At 39.0% G+C, this 27,718-nt stretch overlaps 1 protein-coding gene across 3 annotated transcripts in view; it reads right to left on the bottom strand.

The window, feature by feature from the left end:
- Klrf1 (killer cell lectin like receptor F1) overlaps positions 1–27,219 on the bottom strand; it is a 33,870-nt gene extending 6,651 nt beyond the window's left edge. For 2 of the 3 annotated variants that reach the window (XM_037204091.1, XM_037204093.1), the window contains exons 1-4: positions 27,144–27,219; positions 2,350–2,451; positions 1,636–1,727; positions 570–668 (exon numbers count right to left, since the gene is read on the bottom strand). In XM_037204091.1, the coding sequence (XP_037059986.1) occupies positions 570–668; positions 1,636–1,727; positions 2,350–2,381 (223 nt within the window). In that variant the 5' untranslated portion in view covers positions 2,382–2,451; positions 27,144–27,219. The remainder of the gene's footprint in view (positions 1–569; positions 669–1,635; positions 1,728–2,349; positions 2,452–27,143) is intronic. The other variant, XM_037204092.1, reaches the window with a different exon arrangement.
- Between the last annotated feature and the right edge of the window lie 499 nt (positions 27,220–27,718).

Raw genomic sequence — 27,718 nt, forward strand, 5'->3', positions numbered from 1 at the left:
CAGTGTTTTCACCATGAACCAAAAAGAAAGCACTTCATAAACTCCAGGGTTCTTTGGAGACTTAAACATACTGTAAATCATTCGTTTACCGTAATTCCTAACACATGGTAACTGCAAATGGAAGAAATAACAAGCACAATTGTGTATGTTTATTTGTGTGCTGTTGACTTTAGCAATAGACCTTGGATTTAATTTGGACCTAACTTCTCAACCAGCTGATAAGTTTTATTCCGTTTCAAAACATCTAATTTTGTAATATACTTAAAGGATAAAGCTAACTTCGATAAAACCTTAGCTCTCTCACTAAAATCTACAACTTCATCTCCTAGAAGAGTTAGATCCAAATTCGAGTATTTAGCAATCAGTTAAAATTAAGGCAGGATAGATTTTCAAATTACATACACATAGGGTATCATTAGTGATCACAGTAGGATCATTTCATGTCAACGGAACTAAAATAATGATGGATAACATGCAAAGTGATTCTGTAGCTCTGGAGAGAGCCAGAGAAACTCTTCAGGAAACACTGTGGTCTCCATATCTGGGCAGGTAGTTTTCAAAACACTCACCATGGATGGCTAATCCTATCACCGTGGCCACCAAGAAAACCAGTGCAATGCTGGCCAGTCTCAGAGCCGTCTGATGCCATCTTGGACACTCTGGGTAATCTGTAATGATTAAATGTTCTTCTATAACACTTAAAATATACTCATAAATGTGTCATAACAATAGAAAATCCTGAGAGTGCACACTGTCTTAAGACAAGAAAGGAACCTATAATCTTTTAAGTGGTGAGGTAAATGGGTGTGGTGACTCAAATCTGTAAATCCAGCATTCAGGAGGTTCAGGCAGGAGCATGGCCATGTGTTCATGGCCAGCCTGGGATAACAGAGTGAGGCTGTCTCAGGTGAGCAAACAACAAAGAGTTTCCACCCAAAATTATCTGAGATGAATATAAACGTATCTTGAAAAATTAGACTGATTGAGTCCAAGAGATCAACATACTTTGTTTACCATCATTAAATAAGCTTCTTACGTTGGCAATTTCATTCTAAAGTCACACATCAGAGAGCAAAGTAAGTTGTTTAGCTTTCATTTGCACAGTGATTGACTTACTCAGATAAAATCACAGGAAACTGAGTCCCGGGAAGAAACACACAAGAAATGCCAAAATAACTGAGTGAAAGTAAAAAAATAAAAACACAATTGTCTGAGGAGGTACATGAGCAAAACTAATTTTAATCATCTTCTGAAAAACAAAATACATTTATATTGATTTATGAAACAAATCTCAGGTGTTAATCATTATAATTGTATATTTTACTTTAATAAATAAAAAATTCCCTTAATCTTCAACTCAGGAAAAAACTAACTCATTACACCCACTCTAAGTATATTTACAAATATATTTTATGTGCCAAGAATTAGGCTTCTATACAGTTATAGGTATAGATAACTACACACTTTTGTAGGTAGGTAAATAGTTGTAAATAGATCATTGCAAAATAGGTAACAAAATTCTTAAGATGAAGTTAATTTAACTTCTAATTATTAACACTGAAAGTAGAGTTAAATTTCCCCACTAACTTTCTAGGCATCTAGCCAGTCATCAAATATAGGATTCTAGATGCCTACCTTTGTATGTCCATTTGTGTTGGCAGTGATAGGAACGTTTTCTAGGCTTCTTTACAGTTACTCTTTCTGCGTCTTGCATCTGTCCAACCATCCTATAAATAGAATAATCCATTTTTGAAGGAAACAGAGACATCACCTAACAAAAAAAGTGCATATAAAATTGTAGTACTGAAACACAGCCTATCGCTGTAAAACCACAAAGGATATGGTCTCAGAAGTAGAGGGGAATCTGTGCTTTAACCACAAAGTTTCTTTTAGCATAGATTCTAGAGTTGCAGAAAATTGCTGAAAGCTCTCGCGTAGCCAATACTCAGCTTCCTCTGTTGATATCTTATTTATTTTCCTTCCTTATGGAGACAGACAGACAGATGTGGAGAAAATAGAAAGGAAAAGCAGATATGACATTTTTATGACAAATTAATGACTCAATATTGATGGTTATTCCTAATTAATCCCTTGTCCAGATTTTGCCTGTTCCCTGCATTTGAAGACCCTGGTGCCATACATAGCAAGGTAGAGTGTGTTTATTACTCCTACCTCTTTGGGACACTCTTGGATCTGTCAGTTTCTTATTCCTTCCTCATTTTTGACTATCTTGAAAGTTATGAAAAATGCTGATAACGTATTTCATAGAACATTCCCGACTTGAAATAGTCTGATATTTTTCTCACAGAGTTTTGGATGAAAATCAAAAAGGTGAATTGTCATTCTCACCATATCCTGTAGAGGGCGCCAATCACCAGCATAAATATCTCTGCATCTATTAATTAGACAGCACTTGTCAGGTGGGTTTCTTAAAATGTTCCTCTATCCACCCTGTTTGAGGAAATTATAAAAAGAAACTCTGTAAGCATTCACGTGATGGCTTTCATAAAGCTTAGATTTTAAAATGAGAAGGCTGATTCCAGAATCATACCTCAGACTGTCTAGCTTTATACAAAACTGTAAAACTATCTTTCAAAGCAGCTGTTCCTTTCTCTACTGCCAGCATGAATGAAGAGCCCCAGTACATCATCACTTGATTTCGAGAACTTTAATGTTAGCATTCTATAGGCATCTGCTGACATCTCACATCTCAATGCTCGTTTTATTTGTATTCCCCTTTTGCTAATGTTTATGTGCTAATTGCCCTCCTATACATCTCCTTTGATAGATCTATTTGGACTATAGGTTCAGATCTCACTTGGGCTGTGTCCTTACCTATCATAACACACATCATTTTATTGATTGTATTTTGCAAATTTGCACTACCAATTTGCAGAATGTGTTTTCAATATCTTTAAACTGTCTTGTACAGCAGTGGTTTTTTGATTCAAGTAAACACAACTTCCTTTTTTTTTTCATGGATTGAGTTTTAGGCATTGTATGCAAAACTTGTTTTCCAAATCAAGGTTATAAAAATCATCACTTGTATTTGCTTCTGAGAGTTTTATAATTCATTTCTATATTTGGTTCTTTGTTTAAAAATTAATTTTTGTTTAAAGTGCAGAATTTTATAAGTTCTTTAAATTTTTCATACATTGAAATCTAATTTTTCTAACACTACTTTTTGCTATGCTCAGATCATGAGGACCCCCAAGAGACCACCATGGAGACTGAATCCCATGTGTAAAAGCAAAGAGCCTTTATTTCAAGCTCAGAACTTGGTCTCTGTATCTGTCCAACACAGCAGTGTGAGCAGAGAGTTCTGAGCCCGAGCAAGATGGGGTTTTTATCATAGCAGAAGTTGGGATAAGGGGATTTCTAGGGTTCAGGACCCTGATTGGCTGACATTTTTTGTCTAGAGGTGCTTGGAATTTTTGGAATGTCAGGTACTTCCCCTTAGATCCAGGCCCTTCATGGATGAGGTCAGCTTATGGCTTATCCTGGATCCGGATATTGCCTGCCAGTAAGCCTATCACAAAAGCTGTGTCTGAGTCTCTAAGAATGTCATGGCAGCTGCGTGGTCTAGCTGTTTTGGGCCCCCAAACACTTATCATACATATATGTCTATGTGTGTGTTTGTGTGTGCACACACATAGGAGTGTGCATCATGTCTGGTTAGCTATTGAGAGGCTTTGTATTGTGGAAATTCTTTTGTACAATATGAATATGTATTACTCTTATTGGTTAATAAAGAGCTGACTTGCCAATAGGATGTTTAAGTCAGAGGAATGCTGGGAAGAAGAAAGGCAGAGTCTCTGGGGTCAGGAGGAGATGCAGAGAGAAGCAAGATGAACTTACTGTGTTAAAAAAAAAAAAAGGTACCACTATATGGCAGAGCATAAATAAGAAATATAGGTTAATTTAAATTGTAAGAGCTAGTTATTAATAAGCCTGAGGTATTTGTTATTTATTAAGTGGCACTGTTTGCTGCATGAGAGAAGCCACAAGGCACAACAAAACCCACTATAAGAGTTTATTAAGGGAAGAGAATAGAATGGGTGTGCATAGGCCTATGGAATGACTGTGCAGGAAGAAAAGGAAGGAATAAGTGGAACCCACTTTTATAGATCCCTCCAAACATGCACATATGAGCTTACATAGCTATGCTGTGCATGCACATAGATTACATGATCACGCTGCACACAGATTACATGATCACACAGTGCGTGGATTACATAGGGCATAAAGCCCTGGGACGACTAAGCATCTTGCCTGGCTACTTGACAGCAGATGTGTGGTCATGTAGCTTGGGGAGTGGCTAGGAATTCTAACAGCATTGGCCAAGCATTTATAATTAATACTAAGTCTCTGTGTGATTATTTGGGAGCTGGCTCACGGGACAGGAAAAGTCCATTGACATATGGTGCCCAACATTAGGCAACTTAGATCCACATGAAACCAGAGAAAGCTTAAGAAAAGGTTCCAAGCACACAAAAATAGAGCCAAACATGGCTTCATAGTCTCACAATCTCGTGTCAGCTGCAATACAAAGACACATCTTCCAGCAGCTGCCTGAAGAACGGAGCCAGCCACCAGCTACCATGAGCTACCATCATACACTAAGCTGAACAGTGCAGGCATCTGACATAGCCGTTTAAGATTCATCTGATGTGATCAAAGGACAATACAGATGCTCAGTAAAGACAGATCCAGACAAAGGAAACCTCTAAATGTGTTACAGTGGATTTAAAAATATAAATAGGCTTAGGAGAGAAAAGAAAAAGCATATATACAATCAAATTAAAGGATAGAATATATACAATCAAATTTAAAAAGAATAAAATAATTAAAAAAACATAATAAGCTACGTAAACATGGGAAATACACAGAGTCTGGATCCTGTATGTTATTGTGTTCTCTCTAATTTTTTGACTGCTAATGAACAAATGACATCTGCTAAGACACATCAGATTATAGAGGCTCCTAGATTAAAGCAACCTATATATCCTAAAAATATCTTGACTTCAAAATGGAAGTCAAAAGGCATGTTGCTTTGGATAAGAGGTTATGCTTTTATTTCCACAGGAAATGAGAGGCTATGAATTCATTCCAAGTTGATACAGATGAGGGGAATACTCCATGAAAATCCTGACTACAAATACAAAGAAATAAACCTAAAAAAACCTACAAGACAAATAGCATATATTTTACCTGCTTAAATACAAAACAAAAAAATCATCTTTAACTGACTTGTGCACACCACATATTCCACACTTGTAATGTATGTTACCTTTTAAGGTTTATGTATTTTCAGAACAAGGGGACCAAAAACCAATAAAAATGAAAGGCCCAGATGATCCAACACCTCAAAATGTCTGTTATAGTTTGTGAGTTCTGCATCCAGAACAATTTAATTAATCCTGATTTTCTCAAGGTTCCCCCAAAGATTCCAGTGCCCCAAGACAACAGGAAGAAATCTAGAAAAAACAATGCCCACATTCCCAAAAGATGGGTTATGGCTATTTGTTATCATTTAAGAGGGGTTGGTTACAAGCTGTTATTGGTCACAAAAAAAAAAAAACTAAAAAAAAGAATTAAATTCAAAGATCTCTTTCTAAAGGAAAAAAGAGGGATAGGGTATAAAAATGATGAAATAAAATGGTAGATTATTGAATCTACTTTAATCCAAAAACAACTATTAATCTCAAAATATTTTACTTGGTATGGATTTTGGTATATTGATACAAATTTAAAGTTAATTTTGTTATACTGTGTATATGCTTCTACTCTTGCTTGGGGTATTGTGCTTATGCAGCTCATTTAAAAATATAATGTATAATTAAAAATATAGATTAGTAGTTATTTATATATTATAATCAAACTTGTAGTCATATTAGGTATGTTTTCAATGTTAAACAGATATATTTAGATAGATGGTCTTCAAATACTTCAAAGGCCTACAGAGTATGGCATTTAGTATGTTTAATAACCTAAGGCTTTTCATGACAGTGAGATATATCTGCTCCTGACAGCACTGATCTATTTCAAAAAAAGTATAGTGGGCATCAAAGAACTTCCATATGGAGTTTGCTTTCTTAATGGCAAAAGTTAGCCATTTGGGTAAAGAAACTTTCCTTTCCTCAATTGCTGACAGTATACTGTCCAAACTAAACCAGTAGGATGCAAAAGAAAGTGACTGCCAAACTTTGCCAAGATAAGGTAGGACAATCTATCAAAATTCCCTGCTTCTCAAAAATGTCTGTCAGATATACTAGGCCTGTAGGCCAAAGTTGGATGTCTCAATATTACATAAGAATTTTGGTGACTGTCCAGGTAACCAGATATCCCTGTCAGTAGGTAACATTACACACTTCTGGGGTCTTTGATGGAGCTAAAGACTAAATAATTAGAATTAAAGTTTTACTTAGTTATGATAAAAGGTAAATTGGATATAAAACTTTAGACTCACAAAGATAAGATAGATAATAGACTATTTTCTCTAATTTTACCAAATACAAATGGACTGGATATTGTAACTATAATTCTTACTTGACTACTATTTTTATTATATATAGTTTTACTATGTTAAAGTCAAAACCTTCCTTTTTAATTAGACAAAAAGGGGGAAATTATGTGGAACAATCTTTTTGTACAATACAAATGTATTACTCTCATTGGTTAATAATAAACTGTCTTGCCAATAGGTAGGTAGAACTTTGGGGGCAGAGGAATACTGGAAAGAAAGATGGAGTCTCCAGGGTTGGGAGGAGACATGGAGAGAAGCAAGATGAACTTGCCATGTTGAAAAAAGGAGCCACCATGTGGCAGAGTATAAATAAAAAATATGGGTTACATTTACAATGAAAGAGTTAGTTAGTATTAGCTGAGCATTTATAATTAGTGTTAAGTCTCAGTGTGGTTATTTGGGAGCTGGCTGGCAGGACAGGAAAAGTCCACCTACAGCTTTGTGTTTTTCTCAAAAAATGAATCAGTTGTATTGGTGTGGCTTTATTGGGGGAAGCATATTTTGTTCTGTTTATTTATACATTTGTTTTTCTTTTTTTGGTTTTTGTTTTATTTTGTTCTTTGAAACAGGATCTTATGTAGCCCAAATTAGCCTTGAACTCTATATGTAAGCAAGGTTCACCTTGAACAAGATCTGATCTTCCTGCCTATACCTTTCAATGACAGGTATGCAAGATGACTCATGCATCAGTTTGTTCTGTAGGACCATGCTTATTTGACTACTTTAGATTAGGATCTTAAAATTATTCTTTATGAATCCTCCAAACTTTTTAAATTCCTTATCAAAATTGTGGTGATTATTCTAGTTATGTCTATATATTTAAAGTCAGTTTTTCAAAGTCCTTGAAATGATTTGAATGGGTTTATTTGAGATTGTAGACCATAGATAAAATTGGAGAAATTTGATATCTTAACAAGCATGAGTCTACCCACTCACAAACAAAGAATACCTCTGCATTTATTGAGCAATTTTATTTCCTTTGGAGTTTGTAGTTTCCCACATACAGATCATATATATTTATTTCTAAACTTCTTTAGTGTTTTGGTTCTATTGTAAATTGTACTTCTAAATGTTAAATTCTAATTATTCATTGTTAATATGTAAGAAACAACTAACTTCATTTTTTCTTTATTGAGAAATTTTTTTATTAATTTTATATACCAACCACAGATCCCCTTCTCTTCCCTCCTCCTGCCCCCACCCCAGCCTTCCCCTCCCAATCCACCCCCATTCCCTCCTCAAAAGGTAAGGCCTCCCATGGGGAGTCAGTAGAGCCTGGTACATTCAGATGAGGCAGATCCAAACCCCTCCCCCTATATCAAGGCTGTACAAGGTGTCCCACCATAGGGAATGGGCCCCCAAAAGCCAGCTCATGCACCAGGGATGGATCCTGATCCTACTGCCAGGGGCCCCTTCAGCAGATCAAGCTACACAACTGTCTTGCTTATGCAGAGGACCTAGTCCAGTCCCATGGAGGCTCCACAGCTGTTGGTCTGAAGTTCATGAGTTCCCACCTGCTTGGTTTGGTTGACTTTGTAGGTTTCCCGATCATGATCTTGAAAACCCTTGCTCATAGAATCCCTCTTCCCTGTCTTTGATGGGTGGTGGCGGGCAATAGAGGGTAGGGGATGGGGGATGAGATCATAGGGAATAGGATGGTTAAACTGGAACAGGAACAGAGTGGGAGAGCAATGAAAGAGATACCTTGATAGAGGGAGATATCATGGGGATAGGGAGAAACCTGGTGCTAAGGAAGTTCCCAGGAATCCACAAGATGACCCCAGCTTAAACTACTAGCAGTAGTGGAGAGGGTGTCTGAGCAGGCTTACCCCAGTAATCAGATTAGTGAATAACGTAACTGTCATCATAGAGTCTTCATTCAGTAACTGATGGAAGCAGATGCAGAGATCCACAGCCAAGCACCAGGCCGAGCTCCAGGAGTCCAGTTAAAGAGAGAGAGTCTCTGAACAATTAACTTCTTAATGTTAATCTTCAACCCTGCACATTCAGAGTTCCCCCTTCTAACTTTGGGGATTTTTTATGTTGGTTTTACAAGTGGTCTACCTGGACAGTCATGTCATCTGTTACATGAAACTGCTTTCTAAATATTGATTGAATAAAAGAATAAGTTAACATTTTCTTCTTTCTGACGATCTCATGATTAAAAAAAATAAATTCTTTGGTTCATTCTTTTCCAGTCTGTATACCTTTTGCTTTGTTCTCATCTGAAGCCAGAATTTCTGTTTCTTCACGAAGAGCTGGGACTTCCAGTCCAGTGTGAAAGCAGGTGGTAAGCATGGGTGTCTTTGCTTCTGATTCTAGAGGAAGATACATTTTTGTCTCTCACCTTGAAACCAATGTTAGCTGAAGGCGTAGGTAGGCAGATGTCTAGGGGTTCCATGCTAGCTTGTTTCACATAACAAGTTCCAAGCCAGCCTGGTCTTCATCGTGAGACACTGAATAAAGGAAGAAATGGAGAGGGTGGGACTGCACCAGCTTTTTATAGAAGCAAAACTATTATTTCTGCTCCAACAGAGGAGAAAATACATAGAGGCAAAATTGTGAACTAGAAGGCAGACCTAGTGGCATGACATATATCTGTAATCGCAGGTGGAAGGCTGAGACAAGAGGGTGCTCAGTTCAAAGCAGAGTGAGCTATATAGCAATACTTTGTCTCAAAAAAAATGTTTTAAGTAGAAAATGCATAGAATAATTGTTCTATACCCCAAATTCTAAACACATTTGGCCCTGTTAATCAACAGACCTGCTCAGATTTCTAAACTGTTTGCTGCATCAAAGAAAGTCAGGATGTTAGGACAACCACAGCCAGTTCCTTGTCAGCAGCATCAGTGAGGATGACATTTCTTAGACACACTCTGAAGGCTGTGGTTTATCTAGACTTTTATCATCTATTTCCTGTGCCCCCATAATTTGTTTGAAATTTTGCACAAGCCTTAATCATTCAGAGTAGCATGCACAAAAGTACATATGACACTGCATGCTTTAGAGGCAGGGGCAGCAGCAGAAGAGACAGCTTGGGATCCAAGGGGATTCTTCAACAGCATCTCCACTAGGAGAGACTATTTGTCAAGAGGCTGGAGGAGGTGGAAAAGCAGAGAACAGAGCAGAGCAACTGGAGAATAAAAATAAAGGCAGCTGTGAACCATGGGTGTGTGCACATGAGGAAGCTCACTTGATGCCTAGTGCAAGTTGTTTATACAAATGTGGTGCACATACATACAGGTCAGAAAAGTGCAACAGATTCCCTGGAACTGGAGTTACAGATAGTTGTGAGCCCTCATGTGGATGCTGGGAATCGAACCCCAGGTCTTCCTCGAACAAATATACAGACAAAATAACAAGTATAAATCACCTCAGCCATTTTTTCCCATTCACTATTAATAATCCTGATTGACCTTAAGAAAAATAAAGATGTAGTCTTCTGGGGAAATCTCAATTCTAAATCAAAGTATGCATTTTTTGAAGGTTATGGAAAGGAAGTCCTTCTCAGAAAACCAAGCCTGGTCTGTGAAATGAAAGATAGCATCTCTTGTCTATACATTATCTGATCTTTAGAGATAGCCCTCAGCCAAGGGATTTCCATAACTTGGATCATGCACCTGACCACACAGATAGAACATGTCTTTCATTTGATTGTGTTGATGAAAATGCAACACAACTGAAAATAAGCAATGGCTTTCTAGAATGAAAACACCTGTCTTTTCATATGTAGACTACCTTACCCTCAGAGGTAAGAGTCTATTAACATGACATTTTGAACTGGTGACCTTGGTATGCTGTAGAATGTGGCAATGTATTTTGAAGCAATTTAGACACACAATTTTAAGGATATTTGCCATCAATGAAATAAAGTACTGTGAATCCTGGCATTTGAGTGTGTGAGGAGATAATGAGATTAGCCAGATGTATCTACGTGAAACTGAAACCAATGATACACGTCTTTTTCTGAACTTGTAATGGTGTAAGCAGTCTTTCTCTGTCCCACCTGCCAGCTCCCAAATAACTACACAGAGACTTCTTATTAACTATGAGTGCTCAGCCTTAGCTTAGGCTTGTTTCTAACTAGTTCTTATAACTTAAATGAAGTCATATCTTTCAATCTACATTCTTTTACGTGGCTTCGTTACCTTGACTCTGCACTGCCCATCCTGCTTCCTCCTGGCTGGTGACCCCACTTTCTTCCTCTCTGAGTCCTCTCTCTCTCAAGAAGTCCTGCCTAAACTCCCCCTACCTAGCTTGGCCATTCAGCTCTGTATTTAACCAATCACAGTGACATATCTTTACACAGTGTAAAGTAATATTCTGCAACACAATGGCAGCTTCCAAAAATATGCATTCTTTAAAGAAAAAGGTAGATCCTTGGTCCCAATCTCAACGTCTAATCCAATATATTTAGGATAGTGTGTAGGAATACATATTTTAAACATCAACCCCTTCAGAGAAGATGGGCACATTTATCAAAACTACTAACTTAAGTTTGGAAAAAGAAGATAAGAAAAAATATGCCACATTAGCTTCTTATTTAGACAGTTGCCAAAAGAGGAGAAACTAGATCACACAGACCTGATTCCACCATGGTATTCTCCCTAGAACACAGTATTTCTTTATCAATTACTTTGGAGATTACTGAAAACAGCAACCTTGTGGATTTTTTTTTACAGTGTCATATTATGTGACCATAGCTATACTGAAACTTGCTATATAGACCAGCCTGGCCTCAGACTCACAGACATTCTCCTGTCTTTGCCTCCTGAGTCCTGGAAAAAACTGGATTTGGATGTTTTTCATAAATATGTTCTGATTGAAATGGTATTGACAGCTTTGGAGGAAAAAGGTATAATTTATTTTTTAACCTAGATGTCTTTGACTTTACTATCCAGGTCATAAATCCTCTTTTGTGCACTATGACAATAGTTACTGTTTTATCAACATTCAAAGTCAGTGTTTTGTGCAATGATTCTGGACAGAATTCATAGTTTTTATAAATAGGTTGTTATTTCAGCTAAATTAGCACTAGAACTCACCTGCTTTTATACTGTTTGCTTGCTTGTTGCCATTGTTAAACTATTCAGCTGGATTCTATCAGTTCTTGCTGCTTTGCCCAATATGATCTATCTTTAGGCAGCATAAAACTCTACTCAAAATCCTTTGTAACACATCAGGTGGCTGGTTGAATGTTTTATAAAATTCGTTAAGAAAGCTAGGATCAGAAAAGGAAAATAGAGATGGAGAGATGGTTTAGTGGTTAAAAGCACTGGCTGCTCTTCCCGAAGACCTGGGTTCAATTCCCAGCACAGCCATAGCAGTTTACAAGTACCTGTCACTCCAATTCCTGGGAATTTGATGTTCTCTTCTGGCTTCTGATACACAGACATATATGCAGGCAAAACAACCATACAATTAAAACAGAAGTAGTGAATGTAAAAGAAAAGGAACATAGACCACAAGAAGACCAATCACACAGGGCTAAAGCCATACTAAAATGACTGAGCAAAGGACTCTTCCCTCAATAGGAGCAGCTTTCCTCCTTCACAACCTCAGGACAGCTGCAGGCCTCTCCACAGAGTGATAGGAGCCAAAACAGCCAGGCCTCAAGAGCAGGAAGGTGCTTGCTGCCATAAAATTCAAGACACTCTTCCAAGTCTTTTATCTCTTGTCCCTAATTAACTCCATCATAACTTGCACAATCATGAAATGGTCCTCACTACGCACACACAAAGGTGAGAAATTTGTTCATGAAGTTCTGAGTTTGTCAACCCGATGTGACCCGATGACAAAAGGACAAACTTGCAGCCCAGCTTAGCATCCCGACCTTTGTCCAGCAGCTTTCCAAGAGTGTGACTTCCAGGCTCAGCCGTGATTATCTCTACATAAGCAATCCCTGTTTTAGAATGCTTCATTTTACCTAAGATAGGGAAGGCAAGTCTCCAGGAGTTTACTGAGTCTAGTCAGGTCACATCACAGAAGATAAAAGAGAGTAAACACATGCTGCTGGGCACTTGCACAGTCCAGCATCCCAACCCAGTGGTGGCACCCTCAGTGGTGGGTCTTCCCACCCCAGTTGCCATAATCAAGACAATCCAAATAATCCCCATGGGTAACTGACTTTAGGTTCTTTCAAGTTGGCAGTTAACCTAAGTCTTAGAGTATCCATTCCCTTTTTGTTGTCGTTGTTGTTGCATCTGGACCCGAGGCTAGTGGACAGGCTACCTTCATTCAGAGGAACTTCCTCCCTCAGCGTGGTGACCCATATACCAATTGTTGCCAGAAGCAGCCCCATTTTCTAAGTATCTCCGAACCCAATCGAGTTTATAACAAAAATTAGAGAACATGCAGACATATAACTAGCACCCGTGTTAAGAATACCAACATATAAGAAACATAAAACCCACTTGCAAAAGCTAACAAATTATCAAGACCTTTCAGAAAGGAAGATACCCAAATGACTGGTACAGATATAAAAAGCTGATTGTCTTCATTTATGATCAAATAAAGAATATGAAATTTAGACCACACATAATAGAATTAGATATATACAGACCAGCAATTTTTAACAGAACTGAACACATAAATATCAGTGAGACTGTGAATCAACAAAAACAATGGTCCATCATGAGCTTGAGACAGAAAGGGATGCACAATTATTTGAAAAAGTAGTTGAATACTAGCTGAAAAAGTCATGCCAAAACATTCTCATTTAACAAATTCTACTCTTGGGTCTTTTTTTCTAGGAAACAAGTAAAATGGCAGAGGTTACATACATAGAAATGTCCACTGCACTTCACAAAAACTCTAAGCAGTCGTAACAATAATTCATTCACGTGTCCATTAAAAGAAGGGGGCTGCAAAGCTACTTCAGAAATTAATACTAATGGTCAACTCAGCTCCCTGTGAAAAGGCTTTGTCTCACAAGCTGTGAGACTGTGTAAAAGAAGAGTCACTTCATAGACAGAAAACTGATACAGATAATAAGTAGATGGATACATGATAGCTAGAGAATTAATAAATGATAGATGATAGATGATAGATAGATAGATAGATAGATAGATAGATAGATAGATAGATAGATAAATAAATAGATAGATAGGTAGGTAGGTAGATGATACATACATACATACATACATATACAGACACATAGATACATAGGTCCAATACAGACAGAATAAACTCTATGGTGACTGAATGAGAATACAAGGCCCCCATAGGTCTGTATATTTGAATACTTGGTCTGCAGTTGGTGGAACCGTTTAAGTAATATCGGGGGAGGGGCCCTTGTTGGAAGAGGTATGTCATCGAGGGCAGCTTTGAGGTTTTAAAAGCCCCTGTCATTCCCAGTTAACTCTTTCTCTGCCTCCTACTTGTAAATCAAATGTAAGCTCTCAGCTACTGCTGTGGCACCTGCATGCCTCCTGTTATGCTCTTCATCATAACGATAGTGGTCTCATCCTCTGAAACTGTAAGCAAGCCTCCAGTTGGATGCTTTCTTTTATAAGTTGCATTGATCATGGTGTCCCTTCAGAGCAATAGAAAAGACACACTCTGCAACCATAAGCCCCCAAATAAACCCTTCCTTCTGTAAGTTGTCTTAGTTCTGGTGTCTTATTACAGTAATAGAAAGGAACTAAGACAGTGACACTCCCTGTAACCCCAGAAATAAGCACAGGGAGGCAGGAAGATGTTAAGTTTGAAGTTAGTCTGTGCTAATGGGAGATAGAAGAAGAAAGAGGAGGAAAGGGAGAGGAAGAAACAGGAGGAGGAGGAAAAGAAGAGGAAGAGGGAGGAGAAGGAGAAGAAGAGGAGGAGGAAGAAGAGGAAGAAGAGGAAGAAGGCAACAAAGACAATTATATGGAAATCAGAAGAATAAGTATGTGATGGGCATAGTGGGAACACAAGCCTATACTATGGTGATATTTTATTTGTACTGAAATGTGATTTTATTTGTATGTTAATAAATAAAGTTGCCTGGGGGTCAGAGCTAATAGCAAGCCATAGCAGAAACTAGGCAGTGGGAGCACATGCCTCTAATCCTAGCATTCCAGAGGCAGAAATCCATCTGTTCAAGGATATACCCAAGCATGGTGGCACATGCCTTTAATCCCAGGGAGTAAGCCTTTAATCCCAGGGAATGATGGTAGAAGGCAGAAAGATATATAAGGTGTGAGGACCAGAAACTAGAAGCATTTGGCTGGTTAAGCATTTGGCTGGTTAAGCTTCTAGGTTTTGAGCAGCACAGTTCAGCTGAGAGCCATTTGGATATGAGGACACAGAGGCTTCCAGTCTGAGGAAACAAGATCAGCTGAGAAGTTGGCCTGGTGAGGTTAGCTGTGGCTTGTTCTGTCTCTCTGACCTTCCAGTATTCACCCCAATAACTGGTCTCAGGTTTGATTTTATTAATAAGAACTTTTTAAGATTCATGCTACATCTGGCGCCCAACGTTCGTGGTACAAATTCATGAAAACTACACTCGGCCGGTTGTGGTGGTGCACACCAGTAGCATTTGCTGAAGGAGGCAGAGGCAGGAGGATCTCGAGGTTGAGGCCGGCCTAGGAGGCTTGCTAAGGAGAAGCTGTAGCCGGGGCCCAGACACAAGCGGTGGCAGTGGGACCATGGAGGCAGTGACTGCTGCTCTGAGTTGTTGGCTGCTTCTCATCCTGTTGGCATTGCTGCTACCTGGGACGAAGGGTTTACTGCTGCTTCTTCAGAGAAGAATTGCCAGGATCATCGTGTTACAAGAAAGCATCAGCAAAGGTCAGTTTGGAAAAGTTTGGCAAGACAAATGGTGGGGAGAAATTGCTGTGAAGATTTTCTCTTCTAGGGAAGAATGTTCATGGTTCCAAGAGACAGACATTTATCAGACTATGATTGCTCCAAACCATAGAGGAACAACAACAACAACAACAACAAAAAAAAAAGTCTGCAGGGAACCATGACCGCACCTAACAGTGACTTTGAAATCTTCAAAAAGATGACAGGATCCCACAATGACGATTCCACATGAACTATGGTAAAACCATTAAACTGACAAACACCATGGAAAGATCGACTTTGGACTACAAACTGTTCAGGATGATTTTGAGATGAATAGCTGAGAGATGATCCAGTTTCAAAGACTACTTAAATAAGGACTTGAGATAAACCCTGAACTTTGGCATTATGCACAGACTGGATAACAAAGGACATAGTTACCTTCCCTAGAATTTGATGATTAACCCAAAATTTTTCTTTTCAGAATAAAGATACCTTCGCCCATACCCATAAGAAAGCAATTCAACGAATACGACGTCCACATTCCCAAAGAGGTGGTGTGGGGTGGGTGGTTTTTTTGGTCTTTTAATGGGTTTTGGGTCTGAGATAATTTTCATGGTTTAGGAGGGTTGGTTACAAGTTGTTGTTAAGGATTAGAAAAAGGGCTAAGCAAAGGATATTAGATTTAAGGTTATTGTTTAAAAAGAAAAAGAAAAAGACAATTACTAGTTTTAAATACTTTACATTGGATTGGATTGGATTTTTTTATATTATATGCAAATTATATATATTGAAATTGATATTGTTAGAAAATGCTATATGTATATTTCTAATTTTGTTCAAGATAGTGTACTTATACCATTCATTTAACAATGTAATGCAAATTGCTGAATCTTGAATGTTATTATTACCAACTATTAGGATATAAAGAAATGAAAGTTAGTAGTTAGACATTACAATAGAACTTGTAGTCATATTAGGTATGTTTTCAAGATTGAGCAGATATATTTTAGATAGACAGGTCATCTTCAAACCCTTCAGAGATCTACAGAATATGGCATTTAAAATGTTTTTTTTTTTTTTTTTTGGTTTTTCGAGACAGGGTTTCTCTGTGTAGCTTTGCGCCTTTCCTGGAGCTCACTTGGTAGCCCAGGCTGGCCTCGAACTCACAGAGATCCACCTGGCTCTGCCTCCCGAGTGCTGGGATTAAAGGCGTGCGCCACCAACGCCCGGCAAAATGTTTTAATAACTTAGAAAATTTTTCTTTTTGTTATGACTATGAGACAAGTCGGCTCCTGGCAGTACCAATCTACTTCAAAGAAAATATGGGCATTGAAGAAACTGCATATGGAGTTAACTTTCACTGTGGCAAAAGTTAGCCACTGGACATCAAAGTATCCTCGAATCGACTGCTGACAAATAGGACAAAATGGACAGACAGGACACGAAACAAAGGACTACTGATTCTTGCCAAAACAAGTGTGGTTGTGGCTTTATCAAAAGGCATCTTCTGAGGCCAGGACAATATGGCACCATCCCTGAAGTGGCCTTCGCAATCTGGAAAAGGTACCGTGCCCTTTTCTTCGAAGGCAGCTGAACAGGCAGTGGGCTGATGGCTTCTGTTGTGCAATGGAACAGCAGCTGAAACAGTTATTCTTGAAGAGCAACTAAGCTGTGGGAGCCCGTTCTCGGGTTCCTCGTGGCTTTACCCAGCAGGTCCGAATAGAGGATGATCAGGACCAAGGGTCTGAGTGCAGGTGTCTGAGATGGTCTGCACTTGGCTGTGCTGGGGGAGGAGGTCTTTTGCTCCACCCCTTGGCGTCTCTATAAAAACCCTGGGCCAGAGACAGTCGGGGCCCTTTGGAATAGGTTCCAGGCCCTCTCGAGGCTATCCTTTATTTTCTATCTGTTTATCTCTGCAAGATTCTCCGCTATAAATCCTTCTATCTAATATTTCCTGCTGCTCGCACTCAAGAAAACTCTGGGAAGCTGTGGGGGTGGTGGGTAAATGCCCCACACTAAGCTCACGCCTCTCAATAGTAGACTGGCATTTAATAGAGGGATGTGGAAAAGAACAGGATGCTGGGATGAAGCCATATATATACAACCAAGAAGAATGGACAGCTGAATTCAAAAACCGTCAACAATTTCCAGAATTTAAAATCCTGAATCATGACATGACACTAGTGGAATTCAGGTGTTTCTGGTACATGGACTTCTCTCACCCAATGTGAGGTCGAACTATTGACCTTGTGTACATCCTACTTCACAAATGAGTCTATCAGATACGCTAATCCTATAGGCTGAAGATGATACCCCAACACTGCGGAGAAACCTCAGGTGACTGTCCAGGCAGCTGACTGTTTCTGTCAACTCACAAATTTTTTGGGAGTCACTTGCATGCACTTCCTGTTTTTATTTTTTATTAGGTAATATTATTTCCTTCTTGGGTCTCTGAGGGAGTTGAAGATTAGTTAGTTATAGTTGAAGATTAGTTACTTATATTTGAAGATTAGTTAGGATAGAAAGTGAATTACGTACATTTTGGACTTACCAAAATAGGATAGATAATGGAATTATTTTCTCTGAATTTGTCAAATACAAATGGACTAGACATTGTTTAGGTATTTATTACTTGTATATATGGTATATAGTTATTGTACTTTTGTATATAGTTTTTATTATGTTAGTTATAACCTTTTTTCTTTTTTCTTTTTATTAAAATAGAAAGAGGGAAATAGGTGACATTTTAATTGTACTGAAATGTGATTTTATTTGTATGTTAATAAATAAAGTTGCCTGGGGGTCAGAGCTAATAGCAAGCCATAGCAGAAACTAGGCAGTGGTGGTAGTGGTGGTGGTGGTGGTGGTGGTGGTGGTGGTGGTGGTGGTGCACGCCTTTAATCCCAGCTCTTGGGAGGCAGAGCTAGGCAGATCTCTATGTGTTCAAGGATACAGCCAGCATGGAGACACACGCTTTAATCTCAATACCAACCATAGAAGACCTGGAGGTCTGTATAGATGGGCAGTGACGAGGAGGTCATGTGGTTGAGTTTACAACCAATGAGAAGGCAGAATAGAAAGTGTATAAAAAAGACAAACAGACAGGAAGTAGGTCTCTTGCTGAAGAGGACTACAGCAGCAGTGAAGGGTAAGGTTTTTAGCTCTGACCTTTTGGGCTTTCATCTCTGCATTGGCTCTGTGTTTCTTATTTAACAAGACCGTTCAACTACACTATACGACTAATAATATAAAACTTTTTAGCAGCTACAAAACCTGTCTTTATTTTTTTATTTATAAGTGACAATGTATACAGGAGGTTTTCATTTTTAATGAAATATATTTTCATTATATATATTCATTTAATGAATATATATATATATATATATATATATATATATATATATATATATTTTGGTTTTTTCGAGACAGGGTTTCTCTGTGTAGCTTTGCGCCTTTCCTGGAGCTCACTTGGTAGCCCAGGCTGGCCTCGAACTCACAGAGATCCGCCTGGCTCTGCCTCCCGAGTGCTGGGATTAAAGGCGTGCGCCACCAACGCCCGGCTATGAATATATTTTTAATGTTTATGTTACAAATAGTAGCAATATTGGGAAAATAGATGCTGATGTAAGATGAAGATATGCCAACATAATGGAAGACTAGTATTTCTTAGCAAATGTGGGGTAGGGATCAACTGATCGTTACCTGAAAGAATAAAATATTTATAAAAATAACCGCCTCGTACAAGAACTTTAACCACACTCTCAGGGATGTGATTTTTCTTAAAGCAAGAGTGGAATTGACTGTTAGGATTCTGTGGGCAGTGACTTTACACTTAGCTCTGTGAGAGTACAGAAACACACACCCCTCCTTTAGCATTCCTGTTGATGTTCTGGTTTTGAATCACACACATGCCCACTCTGATATTTTCCAGTTTGCTAGTGACTTTGTCTGCAATGTAAACTCGCATGAAATGTTATTTCCCCAACTCTCTAAAATTTTAACTTTTTAATTTGTCATCTGAACCTGCATCATGCATCATATTTGAACTATATTTATGGATAAGCATTAGCATCGGCAGTCAGGTATAGCAAGTTCACAATGACCTTGAAGTCACACAGACACAGATGCTAATGCAAGATGAGCAGAGCGGTGAGCGCGAATAGACCTGAGTAACGGTCCATCAGTGAATAGCTCTATTTCTACTGTTGCTATTTTCTTACACTCTTGTGACTGCAGTGATTCTGAAGACGAAATTTTGGAGAAGCAGCATCCGGATGAGAACGTGTTAAAGATGCTTTAACATTCTTAATGGTTTTCACTGCTCCAGTGTGATAGAGTCAAGACAGAGTGATTGCCACTCGATACAAAATTTGAAAAGTTGATTTGAATTGTTTAGCCGCAGAATTTCTTAGACAGCTGAGACTTTTACCCAAAGTCTGCCTTGCTTTAAGCTGATGTATTATGCTGCCTCCTAGTGGCAACAACTTATAATCACACTTTTACTTTTCATCATTAAAGTGCTTCATGATCATCCATCAGTTACTGGATGTAGGTTCTATGATGATAATCAGGTTAGTCACCAATCTGATTACAGAGGAAGGCCAGTTCAGGCACCATCTCCATTATTGCTAGGAGTCTTATCTGGATTCATCCTTGTGGATTCCTGGAAATTTTCCTATCATTAGGTTTCTCCCTATCCCCATAAAGGCTCTCTCTATCAAGATACCTCTTTCATTGCTCTCCCTCTCTGTTCCTCCCTAAGTTCGACCATCCCCATCCCTCATGTTCCCATCCCCCATCCCCTCTCCTCTACCCTCCCCCTCTGAGTTTATCCAGGAGATCTTATCTATTTCCCTTCCTAGGGCTATCCTGTCACTCTTAGGGCCCTCCTTGTTACCTAATAATGGATGGAAGCAGATGCAGAGATCCATGTGCAGCTAAGCACTGGTCCATCCAAGCTCTTGGAGTCCAGTTGAAGAGAGGGAGGAAGGATTGTACGAACAGGGGTGGTCAAGATCATGATGGGGAAACCCACAGAGACAGCTGACCTGAGCTAGTGGGAGCTCACAGACCCTGAACTCCACAGCTAGGCCACCTGAGTGTGGGTGACAGTTATGTGGCTTGATCCGTTTGTGGGGCCCCTGGCAGTGGGACCAGGATTTATCCCTAGTGCTGTTTGGAACTGGCTGTTTGGAGCCAATTCCCTAGGTTGGGATACCTGGGATACCTTGCTCAGCCTTCATGTAGTGGGGAGGGGCTTGGTCCTGCCTCAACTTAGTATGCCAGACTTTGTTGACTCCCCAAAGGAAGCCTTACCCTCTCTGAGGAGTGGATGGGGGGGGGCATGGAGTGAGACGGGGAGGGGGGTGAGTGGGAGAAGGGGAGAGGGGGGGAACTATGGTTGGTATGTAAAATGAAAAAAATAAATAAAGGGGGAAAAAGTGCTTCATGTTTTGAAACACCACTAAATAAATGTCTTATGTGGCATTTCTCTAAAACAGAAGCAATACTTCTTTATAAAACTTGACTTTTTCAGTGCCTTTAAAAATACTTTGTTTAATTCTTATAAATTTGGTAGGCTGCTGTAACAGGTTCAGATACTAATACTAGAAATTTCATTAAAAACTGTTCCTTATTCTTGAGAATATCTAGATGTCCTAGGCCAGGACTCTCCCCTAGAATCCACCATAAACTTACATAATGATTTTATCTCATCATTTTGCTAGTATTTATGCCTGAAATGCTTAAAAAGTGGTCTTACCATTTTTTTTCTCTCTCCACATATTAACTTTGAAGTAATTATTACAATATGGTAACATTTTCACACAAAGCTTGTTAGGGCTTTGGGATCATAGAATGTTCATCTGTGAAAAATATCATATAACCCAAGTGTTGCATAGGAATTACCAGGGTCCACCCTCAGCTCAGGTTCAGGTCCTGTGTCGGGGGAGGGATGTCAGCACAAGGAAAACTTCTGACCACCAAGTGGATTGCACTCAAGTGGTCCCAATAGCCCAGGCCATCTTTATTAATACTTAAATAGAGTGAAAACAAACAAACAAAAAAACAAAACAGGGTTACATGAACAGCTTTATTATTGGCTTCTATTTTTTACTTTAAGAAATACATTGGAGGCAGGTAGGCCCACGGTGGCAGCCAGCAGGGACATACAGGCCCGGTGGCGGCGGTCAGCAGAGGTAGACGGGCCCAGCAGCAGTGACAAGCAGAGGCAGGTCGGCCTGCAGCGGCAGCCAGCAGAGACATACAGGCCCAGCAGAGGCCCACAGAGGTAGACAGGCCTGGCAGCAGTGACAAGCAGAGAGACAGAGACGCCTCTAACTCCAACACCTGGGGAAGAAGCTATCTCTGTGTGACAGAACCAGAACGAATCTGAACAATCCATCTGAGGACAACCCAGGGCCCAGCTGTTGATCCTGCAAAACCCAACAACTTAGAGGTGTTGGTGAGACTACCCCGCTCAGCTGAAATCCATCTGGGAGAGGATTCAGATCCCTACAGTTTGAAGTCTGAAGAAACAAGATCAGCTGAGGAGTTGACGAATGAACAAAACATGACCTGGGAACACAGAAGAAGGCGCTGCCCAGTCACCAAACCAGATCACCAGAATCATAAGTATATACTTCACCGACTGAGATCAGCTGCCCCTGAAGAAACAGCCCAATAGCATCAATTTAACCAAGAACTCCTACTGAACCAAGACTAAAAATTAGAACAAGGGAGGCACTCTCAGATACAGACACCACCTGCACTGAGCAGAGGAAGAGATGAGTAGACACCAGTGCAAAAATACAGGCAAGAACATAAAGACCTATATGGCAACATCAGAACCTAGTGATTCTACAACTGCAAGACCTGAACATACCAAGACAGAAGAAACAGAAGAAATCAACCCTAAAAACGACTTTAAGAAGATGATAGAGGCCCTTAAAGAAGAAATAAAACATTCCCTTAAAGAGGAAATAAAAAAATTCCCTTAAAGAGGTAATGAAAAACTCCATTAAAGAGGAAATAAAAAACTCCCTTAAAGAAATGGAAGAAAAAAACGAACAAAAAATGGGAAGAAATCAAAGAAAGCCAAGAAAAAGCAATTAAACAGATGAAAGAAACATTCCAAGATCTGAAAAATGAATTTGAGACAATAAAGAAAACACATGCCGAGGGAATGCTGGAAATAGAAATCCGGACTAAACGAACAGGAACTACAGAAACAAGCGTAACCAACCAATTGCAAGAGATGGAACAGAGAATCTCTGACACTGAAGACACAATAGAGAAAATAGATTCATCAGTCAAAGCAAACACTAAAGACAAAAAAGTCATAACACAAAACGTCCAGGAAATTTGGGACAACATGAAAAGACCAAACCTAAGAATAATAGGGATAGAAGAAGGAGAAGAATACCAACTCAAAGGCACAGAAAATATATTCAACAAAATCATAGAAGAAAACTTTCCTAACCTAAAGAAAGAAATACCTATGAAGATACAAGAAGCTTACAGAACACTGAATAGGCTGGATCAAAAAAAAAAAAAAAAATCCCCTCACCACATAATAATCAAAACACTAAACACACAGAACAAAGAAAAAATATTAAGAGCCGCAAAGGAAAAAGACCAAATAACATATAAAGGTAAACCCATCAGAATAACACCAGACTTCTCAATAGAGACTATGAAAGCTAGAAGATCATGGACAAATCTTATGCAGACGTTAAGAGACCACGGATGCCAACCCAGACTATTATACCCAGCAAAATTCTCAATCACCATGGGCGGAGTAAACAAAATATTGCAGGATAAAACCAGATTTAATCAATACCTGTCCACAAACCCAGCCCTACAGAAAGCACTAGAAGGAAAAATCCAACCCAAAGAAGCTAAACACATCCATGAAAAATCAAGCAATAGATAATCCCACACCAACATACACCAAAGAAGGACAACACAACACAACCACAAAAAATAACAGGAATTAACAATCACTGGTCATTAATATCCATCAATATCAATGGTCTCAACTCACCTATAAAAAGACACAGGCTAACAGAATGAATAAGAAAACAGGACCCATCCATCTGCTGCATACAAGAAACACACCTTAACATCAAAGACAGACACTACCTCCGAGTAAAGGGCTGGGAAAAGGCTTTCCAAGCAAATGGACCTAAGAAACAAACTGGTGTAGCTATCCTAATATCTAATAAAACAGACTTCAAACTAAAATCAATCAAAAGAGATCAGGATGGACATTACATATTTATCACAGGAAAAATCCACCAAGATGAAGTCTCAATTCTAAACATTTATGCTCCAAATACAAAAGCACCCACATTCATAAAAGAAACACTACTAAAGTTTAAAACGCACATCAAACCCCACACATTAGTAGTGGGAGATTTTAACACACCACTCTCACCAAAAGACAGATCTACCAGACTGAAACTTAAAGAAATAAAGGACCTAACAGATGTTATGACTCAAATGGACCTAATAGATATCTACAGAACATTCCATCCTAACTCAAAAGAATATACCTTCTTCTCAGCACCCCATGGAACCTTCTCAAAAATTGACCACATGCGTAGCCACAAAACAAATCTCAACAGATACAAAAAAATTGGAATAACCTCCTGTATCTTATCAGACTACCATGCCTTAAAGTTAGACCTCAACAACAACAAAAATTATAGAAAACCCACAAACTCATGGAAACTGAATAATGCCCACCTGAAACATCAATGGGTCAAGGAAGAAATAAAGAAAGAAATTAAAGAGTTCCTAGAATTCAATGAAAATGAAAGTACAACATACCCAAACTTATTGGACACTATGAAAGCAGTGCTAAGAGGAAAATTCATAGCTCTAAATGCACACATAAAGATGAAGCAATCCCATACCAATGAATTAACAGCACAACTGAAAGCTCTAGAACAAAAAGAAACAAACTCACCCAGCTGAAATAGACGCCAGGAAATAATCAAATTGAGGGCTGAAATCAACGAAATAGAAAACAAGAGAACAATACAAAAAATCAATGAAACAAAGAGTTTGTTCTTTGAAAAAATCAACAAGATAGACAAACCCCTAGCCAAATTATCCAAAAGGCAAAGAGAGAGCACCCAAATTCACAAAATCAGAAATGAAAAGGGAGATATAACAACAGACAACGAGGAAATCCAGAGAATCATCAGATCATACTTCAAAAACCTGTACTCCACAAAAATGGAAAACCAGGAAGAAATGGACAATGTTCTGGATAAATACCACATACCAAAATTAAATCAAGACCAGATAAACCATTTAAATAGACCAATAACCCCTAAAGAAATAGAAACAGTCATCAAAACTCTCCCAACCAAAAAAAGCCCAGGACCAGATGGTTTCAGTGCAGAATTCTACCAGACTTTCAAAGAAGAACTAATACCAATCCTCTTCAAAGTGTTCCACACAATAGAAACAGAAGGAACACTACCAAACTCTTTTTATGAGGCTACAATTACCCTGATACCCAAACCACACAAAGATGCAACAAAGAGAACTACAGACCAATCTCCCTCATGAACATTGATGCAAAAATACTCAACAAAACATTGGCAAACCGAATCCAAGAATACATCAAAACAATCATCCATCACGACCAAGTAGGATTCATCCCAGGGATGCAATGATGGTTCAACATACGAAAATCAGTCAATGTAATACACCATATAAACAAACTGAAAGAAAAAAACCACATGATCATCTCCTTAGATGCTGAAAAAGCCTTTGACAAAATCCAACACCCCTTCATGATAAAGGTCTTAGAAAGATCAGGAATACAAGGAACATTTCTAAACATAATAAAAAGCAATTTATAGCAAGCCAACAGCAAACAAATTAAATGGAGAGAAACTCAAAGCGATACCACTAAATTCAGGAACAAGACAAGGCTGTCCACTCTCCCCATATTTATTCAATATAGTACTAGAAGTTCTAGCTAGAGCAAGAAGACAACAAAAGGAGATCAAAGGGATACAAATTGGCAAGAAAGAAATCAAGCTTTCACTATTTGCAGATGCTATGATAGTATACATAAGTGACCCCAAAAACTCTACCAGGGAACTCCTACAGCTGATAAACTCCTTCAGTAAAGTGGCAGGATACAAGATCAACTCAAAAAAATCAGTAGCCCTCCTATACACAAATGATAAAAGGGCTGAGAAAGAAGTCAGAGAAACATCACCCTTTACAATAGCTACAAATAATATAAAATACCTTGGGATAACACTAACTAAACAAGTGAAGAACCTTTTTGACAAGAACTTTAAATCTCTAAAGGAATAAATTGAAGAAGATATCAGAAAATGGAAGGATCTCCCATGCTCATGGATAGGTAGGATTAACATAGTAAAAATGGCAATCTTACCAAAAGCAATCTACAGATTCAATGCAATCCCCATCAAAATCCCAACACAATTCTTCACAGACTTGGAAAGAAAAATACCCAACTTCATATGGAAAAACAAAAGACCCAGGATAGCTAAAAGAATTCTATACGATAAAGCAACCTTTGGAGGCACCACTATCCCTGACCTCAAACTCTACTATAGAGCTATAGTATTAAAAACAGCTTGGTACTGGTATAAAAACCGACATACGGACCAATGGAATTGAATTGAAGACCCTGACATTAATCCATGCACATATGAACACCTGGTTTTTGACAAAGGAGCCAAAACTATATAATGGAAAAAAGAAAGTATCTTCAACAAATAGTGCTGGCATAACTGGATCTCAATATGTAAAAGATTACAAATAGATCCATATCTGTCACCATGCACAAAACTCAAGTCCAAGTGGATCAAAGACCTGAACATAAATCCAGTTACACTAAACTTAATAGAAAAGAAAGTAGGAAGCACTCTTGAACGCATTGGCACCGGAGACCATTTCCTAAATGAAACACCAACAGCACAGACCCTGAGCACAACAATTAATAAATGGGACCTCTCGAAACTGAGAAGCTTTTGCAGGGCAAAAGACACAGTCAATAAGACAAAAAGACAGCCAACAGAATGGGAAAAGATTTTCACCAACCCCACATCTGACAGAGGATTGATCTCCACAGTATATAAAGAACTTGGGAGGGGGAGGGGGGCGAGAGAGGGAGAACAGGGGAATCTGTGGCTATTATGTGGAACTGAATGGTGTTGTAAAAGAAAAAAAATAATAATAATAAAAAGAAAAAAAATTAAATACTGGTTATTCCTTGACCATTTAAAAAACTCAGTACAAAATCTTGCATGTTTTAAATAAACACAAATAAATACATACACGAATATTTTCTAATGCTTCCAAGCTTATTAGAGAAGCAGAGGCACACTATGTTGTCTTTCATGCGAGACTAGAGAATCGACTGTATTTTTAGCCATTCTGAGTGAAGAAACTTTTCTTTCGGAGGCAGTAGTAGCTGTACCCACTTTGGCAGTGTCCTCTCCAGGTGGATTACAGGCAATACATGATGGAACTTAAGAAACAACTTAAGAATGAAGGGTGGGTGTGTAATTAGAATCTGTGTTCATTGTAAATGGAACGATTTCCTGAGCTGTCAGAAGTGCTTTATCTTTGGTAGGTTATTTTCTTATCTTCCTGTTTTGATTGGAGGTTTAGCATATATACTTCACAGACTATGTATGACTCGTGAAAGGCACCGTCTGTTTTTACTAAAAGTGTAGCCTTTTCCTTACAGAAAGCAGAGGGTGAGCTGACCCCACGTGACTGAAGAGGGCCTTAAGTTTCTGTCTCCAGATTGAGCAGTGAGGACTGGGAAGAGGGGGTACGGTGTTACCTGAGGAGCAGAGGTGCCCACGGGTTCCAACCAATGCCGTCCTTAGTTGTTCTGCGTTTTGTTCTGGTTGTTAGTGGTGCTGTTGAATGAGACTTGGTTATTTCATAGGAAAGAAAAAAAAATTTGCTTGGGGAGGGGCGAGCAGCAGATAAGTTTCTTCAACTTTCTGCACTGTTGTTCATTTTGAGTAGGACTCTGAGCAGTGTTAGCTTTGACAGGTGAAGATGACCCTTGCGGCTCTTTTAAGGTTCATTTTTAGTTATAGTTGGGGTGAGGAGGAAGGAGGAGAAAAAAGAGGGAGGGAGGGAGGGAGGGAGGGAGGGAGGGAGGGAGGGAGGGAGGGATGGAGGGAGGGAGGGAGGACAGGATAGGAGAGGGGAGCGGAGGGGAGGAGCCTCCTGTGTATGAGCCTGTGGATGCACCAGTGCTCAGCAGAGGGCACTGAAACCGTGGTTAACTGGGCAGACAGATGGTTGCAATCTGACCAAAGAGGGTGCAAAACTGGGAACAAAACTGTCTTCTAGAAGGGAAGCAAGCTCTCTTAACTGCTGAGCCATCTCTCCAGCCCCTCACTC

Source organism: Peromyscus leucopus, chromosome 3, assembly GCF_004664715.2.
Source record: "Peromyscus leucopus breed LL Stock chromosome 3, UCI_PerLeu_2.1, whole genome shotgun sequence".
NCBI classification, from domain to species: domain Eukaryota; kingdom Metazoa; phylum Chordata; class Mammalia; order Rodentia; family Cricetidae; genus Peromyscus; species Peromyscus leucopus.